General features: G+C 33.7%; 1 protein-coding gene across 1 annotated transcript in view; it reads right to left on the reverse strand.

Moving 5' to 3' along the window:
• The window catches only part of LOC123539282 (NXPE family member 2-like), a 37,324-nt gene extending 35,967 nt beyond the window's left edge, over positions 1-1,357 (reverse strand). Inside the window, exon 1 of the mRNA XM_053529680.1 lies at positions 1,226-1,357. Coding sequence (XP_053385655.1) covers positions 1,226-1,242 — 17 coding nt within the window. The 5' untranslated portion in view covers positions 1,243-1,357. The remainder of the gene's footprint in view (positions 1-1,225) is intronic.
• Positions 1,358-10,340: the final 8,983 nt, after the last annotated feature.

Consider the following 10,340-nt stretch of genomic DNA (forward strand, 5'->3'; position numbering starts at 1 on the left):
AGAAACTAGCTGTGGATCATTTTTCTTGAAAACAGCACATACATGAGCTAATTTCCATTGGGATGGCATTCGACCAGTGTTAGTGGACTTGTTAAAAAGCTGACAGAGTGGTCTTGCAAGCTCCTATGAAAGTTCCTTCAGGATCCTGTTGTTTACGTTATCGGGCCCTGCAGCTTTACCTACTATAAGTGATTTGAGTGTATTCGTTACTTCTTCCTCCGTGATGTTAATTGAGTCAAGTTTTGGATGGGTTGTATTGGTTTGCATTTGTGGCAGTGTTTTGTTATTATCATTTAGTAGTGTTTGAGACTGAAAGAAATTATTAAGTAGGTTTGCTTTATTTGTCTGTATCTGATGTGACTAAATTACCATTGTCATTTAGTAGTGGAACAGCTGTGTTTTGCAATGGTGATATGAATTGTTTTAGTATCTTCCAGTAGTCGGATGTTTTAAGGGCTTCGTTTTGTAGTTTGTTTGATAATTTTTGTGACATTTGTGCTTTTGCATTTCGTAATAATTGTGTAGTTGTGTTTCTTATTTGTTTGTAAGTGTTCCAGTGATGTTCATTTTGAGTTCGTTTTGCCTTGTCGTATGCCCTCTTTCTCTTTTTAATGTGTTTTCTTATATCGTTATGCATCCATGGAGGGCCTGATTGTCTGATGGTAACCATTTTGTTTGGAATGTGCTTTTTTGATATGGATAGAATTGTATCGGTAATATTGGCAGCATATGTATCGATATCATCATCGGTTAAGGAGTCCCAATTAATGGAGGCAGCTTCTCGACTCAGGTTGTCATAATCCCCCTTGTCGAACTTCCATATATTACGCTTATATTTTTTTTGAGTTGGGTTTTGAGAATTAAGACTGCCATTAAATCTTAGATTTCATTGTCCCGTCTATTGTTAGAAGGGACAATGAAATCTAAGATTTTAATCAAGAAATGGGTCTCTAACTCCGGATGTATAAACACTGCATGCAGAGAATACCAAGAAAAGGTCGATGAGAGAGCGAGATGTTTCGGTGAAATGAGTTGTTCAATTTATAGGCTGGTTCATGTTGTATTGTATTACTTATTAATGTGTATGATATAATCTTAAATTATAGTTAAATAATTCCCATATAAAAATGTGTATGGATAAAATGTACAAGATACTTAAACTATCTTAAATTATTATAGTATTATTAGATCAAAGTACCGAAAGGGTAAATGAAAACAAACTTACTTTGAAATGACCGGCATTTTAAAGAAAATGGCATAAGGACTGTTCCGTAATTACAATTCAGTGACATTAACAAAGACCATATCCCAACATACACTTTCCAGACAAGAAAGTCAAAACTAAACATGTATTTCGACCAGAGCGAATGAGATAATAAATTATATTATGGATGCATTTGCTGGTAACAGATGTTCTGTTAGCGTTTAACAAACACATAAAAAAGTCGAAACGGGTATTTTAAAAGCAACCATTTGTGCAAACTTATTTATTTATCGTGTTTGCAAGTAGGTAGGTTCATTTGACGTGTATTTGTAACTGATATATAAAACGATGAAATAACATATCCTAGTACTGTTAGAACATCCTAAACTTTAAATGTTAGTAGCAGATGTTCTTATTCTTATTGTTACGTACCTAATATATTATATTCCATTATTATTGATGCTTTGTTTATGTACTACAAATGGCTTATTGAAAATAAAGAAATCATCTAACAATCTTTTCCATGACGTTGTTTCCATAGTAACGTCTTAACAACCACATAAAAAAGTCAAAATAGGTTGCAAAAGTAGTAGCATGTAATACTTACATTGTGCAGACAAAGATTGTCTAAAGTGACTCGAAAATGCTTTACCTCTCATATCTCCATAAAATGTGGGTATTTTTAAAGCAACCAGCTGTGCAAACTTATTCATTAATCATTTTTGCAAGAAGATAGGGATAGTTATTCGTAGGGCGGAAATCTGAGGAGAGGTGTTGAAGGGATACTACATATACAAGAGAATGTCAAAACGCAATACATTGTCAGTAGGAAAACGATAGCATTTCGGAAGGTGTTGATTGCGTGGAGAGATGCCAAAGTACGGCGAGACATTATCGAGAAACACATGTAAATGAAAATAAAAATAAAATGAGCCGCGCCATGAGAAAACCAACATAGTGACTTTGCGACCAGCATGGATCCAAACCAGCCTGCGCATCCGCGCAGTCTGGTCAGGATCCAGGCTGTTCGCTTTCAAAGTCTACTGCAATGAGAGAAACCATTAGCGAAGAGCATGGATCCTGACCAGACTGCGCGGATGCGCAGGCTGGTCTGGATCCATGCTGGTTGCAAACGCACTAAATTGGTTTCTCATGTTGCTGCTCAAATGAAGTTAGGGATCATTTCTTATGTGAGGGAGTAGTTCTAGCGTTAGTGAAGGGACATTGCGAGACAATACAAGGTAAATGAAAGTTAAAAACGAAACAGGTAAATGGAAATAATCATTTTTTTAAATAATGTGGGTGGGGGTATGAATTGTTACTACAAGACAATGTTCAAAACCACATGAAACTGAAAGTATCATAAAATATCTTTCTACTTGGATTTGGAGTGGGAATCGGACAGGCAGACGTATGAACAGACAGGTGTTTGGACAGCATTTTATATCCCATTTCGCCTTTACACAAGGAATTTAAAAAAATGACAAGCGAATGAAACCAAAGGTTATAATATGATATTGTAGAAAAAAGCATCATTCATACTATTGCAATTATGATGGCAAAGTTAAATGTAAAATGGCATAATAATGAGAAAATGTCTCCAATCATGGAATCGTAAAGGCGAAAACAGTGAATGACTCTTTCGTTAACTGTCAGAACTAGCAGCATTACAACACTTAAACCAAAAATATGTGACAATTGTTTCAAACATAACTACATAAAATATTCTAACATCTGGACAATTGAAGTTGAATTAATAACATCAACGTCATAATTGGTAACAAATTTGATTTAACCGGCAATAATTAAATCTAATTCAGTATTCAAAAGATAATATCGTATTGTTGTAGTTTTATTCACGTACTCATTTTAATGTTTTGTTAATGATATGTATACATGACATGCACATTATACAGGGTAGCATTAAACATTAAGGTTGGACAAGAAATGTCCTGTCACTGGTAACTTTTCAACAGACCGGTTCTTTCTTTAACATAATATTACACTACAGTTATTATCACTACCTGAATATAGTTTTAAATCTTTCCCTGACTAAAAAAACTCCTGTGGTTTTAATCAAGTCTGACTAAACCTCTCTCGTAAAGTTTAATAATTTTACAACATAAACAAAGAAATTGTGTCCTACTTGCGAAAAAGGAGAGACGTTGTTTCTGTCGCATAACAAATTATTTGAAAGGATTTTGTCATATATAATTATATGAACAGAAATATGCAGAAACAGAAAAATGAGAGAATAAAGAATAGAAATAATAGAGTTATATTTCTTGTATAGTGGGTTTAATAAAATTATATTCACCAGCTAAGATAAGTATGCAAAGGGGGGATAATTTAATAACTATTTACGCGTCAGTTACGTATGAACGCCTTCGCACTTCGTCTCATTGATACCCTTTGTCATTCAGGAACTTCGAAATTCCGTTCCGTAAATGCATATGAGATTTTGCTTAAGAAGGCGTTTATTTTAGGCCAAAAATTAAAGATGTATGTCCTACAAATTAACATAGCTGAAAATATGTTGATTAGTATTGAAACCTGGCTATACGACAGAACATATATATTCTGAAAGTCATGCTAGGGTTAAATCCGTTGAAACCTGTTACAGGAGTAATCATAACAGAACAAATATAGCATTTTATAGCATTTGAAATGTCATAACTGTTGAATCTAATATTTACATTTATCATAGCATTATGCACCAACCACTTCATAGTTACGTTTTTAATAAGTTCGGCTAGATCCTGAAGAAGCTGGAGTTATTCAGACAAAGATTATATGAGCCGCGCCATGACAAAACCAACATAGTGTGTTTGCGACCAGCATGGATCCAGATCAGCCTGCGCATCTGCGTAGTCTGGTCAGGATCCATGCTGTTCGCTTTTAAAGACCGCGCGGATGCGCAGGCTGGTCTGGATCCATGCTGGTCGCAAACACACTATGTTGGTTTTGTCATGGCGCGTCTCATATCAGTACTGGGCAATACACAGTCTTCTCTCAAATTACATGCATGGTGTATTCAGGACCAAAATTCACTCCATAGCTCAGACTGGGACAAATTCCATGAAAACCGTAAGAGGAATCGACAAAACTCGGACGGACAAACGGACGCATAATTTGGCAACCTTATTTAATTTTGAGATTCGTTTAAACAAATGCAAAGATATTATCCAATTCCTATCGTAACAAGTCGCTTGACAGTGTAAAAACCATCATGGATAGTCAACTACATGCCAAAACCTGGAGTCACATAACTATGGCTGATTTCTGTCATATATTCAAACTCGAAAACACGCCAGAACGAAGAGAAATGTGCGTTTAATTTTAACATTGAAACCTGGTATAGTGTCATGAATGAAGCATGATATAATATATTATATTAAATTAGATGCGTGGCTCGTAATATGTTAACACGACAGACCGTTAAATACCCTTTAAATGGTGGATATGACAAAAAAGACAAGCAATTGTCTTTTGCATATTTTAATTCTAATAACAGTGTCAGTACCAACCTTAATAGCCAGGGAGCCAAAAGTGCGAAAAGTGCCTAGAAACAGGATTTACCTGTCCGGTCATGCTATAGTCAGTTTCTATATATATTATGAAAGTGCAAAGTCTCGCGGATCAGAAAAATCAGCCTGCAAAACAAAAGCTCCTGCGAAATTTTAGAATATTAAGGGGAGATAACTCTGCATATTTGCAGTTTTTTTAAGATTCAAAACGCTTTTTTGCGAACAAAACATGGCATCATGTTTCTAAAATCAGATCAAATATATATATTTCAACATTGCTTTTACGCATAAGGCTTATGGTTGAAAAATACACAAAATGTACTCATTTTATGTACATTTTATTATAAGATTTGGCACCTAAAATACCAGAGAATAAAATAAAAACATTTAACCTAAAATTTACAGTATGAAGAAGTAACCTTTAAAATGGTCTTATTTCTCAAAGTCATTTATTAATACCGCTGCGAAACAGTCTGTTAACTTAGAAAATCATCTAGATACTCTAGTTCAAGTTTGGCTAAGAAATACGCAAATCCGAGGTATTTTATGTACCCCACCCACTTTATATAATGCAAAAAAATGTATAATAAAAATATTCGACCAACAACTAAGAAGATATATTCTTTTTATCACGTATACAATACAATCTATATTTTTGACCATATAAAGCTGGATGAGGGGTATTTAAAAGATTTTAAACAGAAAAAAGGGGGTAGGAAATGCTATGTATTTTACAACCGATAATTAGAATAAACAACCCGTTATTAAATAAGAGCAACACTAATGGAAGTCGAAAAAACCTTTACTTGCAAACTATTCATTTGGAAAGTAATTTATTTAGATACACTATAATGCAATCTAGTTCAGGTTTGGCTAAAAAATACACAAATCCTGGGTATTTTATGTACCCCACCCACTATATATAATGCCAAAAAATATATAATAGAAATATTTGACAAAAAATCAATGAGATATATTCTTTTTATCACGTATACAATATAATCTATGTTTTTGACCATATAAAGCTGGATGTGGGGTATTTAAAAGATTTTAAGTAGAAAAAAGGGGGTACCCCACCCACTTTATATAATTGTATAATGCAAAAAATTCATAATAAAAATATTCGACCAAAATAAAGGAGATAGATACTTTTTATCACGCATACAATGAAATGCATATTCGTGACAATTTAAAGATGGATGAGGGGTATTTAAAAGATTTTAATAGAAAATAGGAATATGAAAATGATGTCTTTTACAACCGATAATTAGTTAACAACCTGTTATTTACCATTTGATAAATACGAGCAAGACTAATGAAAGGGATGAAACCTTTACCTGCAAACTATTCATCTGAAAAGAAATTCATTTTAATACTCTTTCGTGCAATCTAGTTTAGGGTTGGCGACAAAAAGCGCAAATCCGTGGTATTTTATGTACCCCACCCACTTTATATAATGCAAAAAAAAATGTATAATAAAAATATTCGACCATCAATCAAGGAGAGATATTCTTTTTGTCACGTATACAATATAATCTATATTTTGACAACTTAAAGATGAATTCGGAGTATTTAAGAAATTTTAGAGTAAAAACAGTAGCCAATAATTAGAATTAACAACCTGTTCATTGTGGTGTGATAAAATGCAAGCAACACTACCGAAAAGTACTGAAGCCTTTACATTCAAACTTTAATTTTGTACTATCTCATTTTAATTATTAGTAACTTTCATTTGCAAGTTTGTCAAATCCAAAAAAAAAAACCAGAAGTAATTTATTCACCAACCCACCTTGAATAAGACAAATGTTTATACCATAGGGGCAAAAATAGCGAAAATGCACGGAAAACGATATTGCTAGTCCGTTGTTCTCTTCAAATGATTATAGTTAAATGCTGATTTATTTGGAAAGTTCGTGACTGCAAAACTTATCCAACTGATAAATGAAAAGTCAAGGGCAGTTACTCTTCACTAATTTTAAAACGTATCTTAGAATTATTATTAAGGTAATTTGCACTAAATATGAGCCACGCCATGAGAAAACCAACATAGTGCATTTGCGACCAGCATCGATCCAGACCAGACTGCGCATCCGCACAGTCTGGTCAGGACCCATGCTATTCGCTAACGGTTTCTCTAATTGCAATAGGCTTTGAAAGCGAACAGCATGGGGCCTGACCAGACTGCGCGGATGCGCAGGCTGGTCTGGATCGATGTTGGTCGCAAATGCACTATGTTTGTTTTCTGGATCTATACTGGTCACAAATACACTACGTTTGTTTTCTCATGGTGCGGCGCATATAACTTATCTGAAGTTATATAAAATATGATATAAAGAAGGGGTGTTTGTATAAAACATATGCCCCCTGATGGTTTGTTGAAGGCAAAGGGGAGTGTAAGTTCTAATTTTATAACATTGACCTTATTAACATCAGGTGTCTTCTATGAATTTGATTAATACTAGTGTATAAGTTGCGAAAAAGACATGTTGAACTGTTGCAGTCTAAAATCACATATTTAAAGTTAAAACAATACAACGTATTACCATTTACACTGCCAGTGCAAGTTATAGTACGAGATAATATCATTTTTGTGGTGTAGCCGTAAAGTTTAAATTGATACAAGTATTTCTATATACAGATCGCAAAAATAGTTACGCATGATATTATGAAGTATTGTGTTAATGTCTACTTAAATTGCACATACAGATGTAACTATTTGTCGTTAGTACTGCAGGAATGTGTAAATAAAATTGTGCTCCAGATGGACCGCATATAAATAAAATTCTAATTACTATTATAGCCTTTAGTGCCAAACCAGTAAATGTTATCTAAAATGATATGACTCTGTATAAATACTTGGTTCATGGCACTTTGTTGTTCAATTCGTGAAAAAATACAACAAATGTTTAATTCTAATGTCATGTATAAAAACACTAATTGAAGGGCTTGCCTATCAATAGTCAAAACTATGTGTTGTTTGTCATCCAGACATAGAGCAATATACTAGGTAATTTATAAGTAATGACAAACAAGCCATTCAATAAGTTTATAATTTAGATTATCTAAGATTTACACGCATTTTCTGAGAAAAAAAGGGTCATGTATATCGTTCACCTGTTACATTTGGCCTAGGGATCATCAAGATAAATAATTTGACCAAGTTTTACGAAGATAGGGTAATTAATACGACCTCAAGAATGTTAACAGACTCTTCGTTTGATTTTAGCGGGTGACCTAGTTTTTAATCACATTTGACCCAGTTCCTAACTTGGCATAGGAATCATCAAGACAAACATTCTGACCAAATTTCATGAAGATAGCGTCAGTAATGTGGCCTCTACGGTGCTATCAAGCTTTTCCTTTTATTTGACCTGGTAACTTAGTTTTTGGCCCCACATAATCCAGTTTCAAACTTGGTCTAAATATGATCAAATTTGCAAGTCTGTGTCAGATCAAAGCGTAAATGAAACCTCTTTATGGCTAAAAGGTCAATCAAAGCAGTTTTCGAACTGAACCGAGATCGTATCGTGACTTAAGTTGTAAGTGTGGTTAAAGTCAAACGTAAAATGTCATTTCTAGTGTGTTCATAATGTAACAATTAACAAATCTTGGGACTTTCGGGGTTCAGATAGGGGCCGTTATTCTGGAACCTATGATTTGATCTGATGAAGTCATCATGGAATGCAAGATTTATTGCTGTTAAAGATATTTCGCAAGTTTGTTTCAAATCAAACTATAAGTGAAGTGCCTGTGTGGCTACAAAAGCCAACATGGCAAATTTTGGCCCTTTAAGGGGCCACCACTCTAGAACACATTATGGGATCTCGCCAGTTTTTGACAGGAACCGAGATGTTATGCCAATAGAATATATGTGCAAGTTTGATTAAAATCAATTGCAAAATGTGGTCTCTACCCTGTTCACAAGCAAAACAGAAACTTTTGGCTCTTTAAGGGGCCCTAACTCTGGAACCCATTATGGGATTTGGCCAGTTTTTAAAGCGAGATTTTATACCAGTACAAGTTGCTATGTTGTTTCTCATCAGTGTTAGGATTCCTCCCTTGCTCCTTCCCAACCTGTCACAACGGAAGCACTGGTAGCCTCTTAACATTGAAGGATTTATCCTCGCTAAGGTGAATCTCTTTGATGCAGCAGACCTGAATGTCCTTATCAAATAATATGTTCTCTAATTCATTTTCTTATTGAGGAGTCCTTTTGCATTCCAATGCATAACCTTGAAAGGTTGCATTGACTTCTTTTTCTTGGTTCCTGGTGGCCAGTAGATTTCCTCTCTCGTCTCCTAGCTCTTATACAAGTTGCGCGCAAGTTTGATTAAAATCAATAGTAAAATGTGGTTTCTATCGTGCTCACAAACGTATGGACGGACGAAGTCGATCACAAAAGCTTCCCTTGTGTCACTACGTGACAGTTGAGCTAAAACTCTGACAGAATCTATTTGAATTATATATGTTTGTGTGATATAATTACGACTTTTTTGTACGATTTGTAAAAATTCTTGAATAGTGATATAATGAATTATCATTACATTTAATTAGTTTTAAAATCTTCTGAATAGTAAAGATTATTCAAAATGTCTCATTTTATAAACATTAAAGTTATACATTATGTCAAATTTCTACATTTCATTCAACACATCAGAACTCACATTCCATCAGTCTGTTTGTCATGAGAAAGGTAAAAAAACAGATGTGTAACCCCGAAGCAAGCATTTATACTTTGTTAATTTGTAAAAACTGTATTGATCGATCAATCACATTTTATACATAGTTTTAGATGGGTGGGGTAATGTTCATACCCCTACAATTTCACAATTTTGACAAAATTGCACAAAAGAGTATTTAAATTATTTATTTTCAAATGAACAGTTAGCAAGTAAAAATTTCGTCGCCTTTTATTATTGATGTTTGTATTTATTAAATGGTAAATAACGGGTTGTTTGTTCTAATTATCGGTTGTAAAATACATAGGTTTTCCTACCCCCTTTTTCTATTCAAAATCTTTTAAATACCCCTCATCCATCTTTAAATTGTCATAAATATAAATTATATTGTATATGTGATAAAAAGAATATATCTCATTGATTTTTCGTCGAATATTTTTATTATACATTTTTTTGCATTATATAAAGTGGGTGGGGTACATAAAATACCCCGGTTTTGCGTATTTCTTAGCCACGCCTGGAGTAGATTGCACGAAAGAGTATTTAATTAAATTACTTTCCAACTGAACAGTTTGTAAGTTAAGGTTTCATCGCCTTTAATTAGTGTTGCTCTTATTTAGTAACGGGTTGTTAATTCTAATTATTGGTTGTAAAATGCATATTTTTTCCTACCCCCTTTTCCTATTTAAAATCTTTTAAATAACTCTCATCCAGCTTTATATGGTCAAAAATATAGATTATATTGTAAATGTGATAAAAAGAATATATCTTCTTAGTTGTTGGTCGAATATTTTTTTATTATACATTTTTTGCATTATATAAAGTGGGTGGGGTACATAAAATACCCCGTATTAGCGTATTTCTTAGCCCAAACCAAACTAGATTGCACGAAAGAGTACTTGAATAAATTACTTTCAAAATGAATAGTTT

This window comes from Mercenaria mercenaria, chromosome 18 (genome assembly GCF_021730395.1).
Source record: "Mercenaria mercenaria strain notata chromosome 18, MADL_Memer_1, whole genome shotgun sequence".
NCBI classification, from domain to species: domain Eukaryota; kingdom Metazoa; phylum Mollusca; class Bivalvia; order Venerida; family Veneridae; genus Mercenaria; species Mercenaria mercenaria.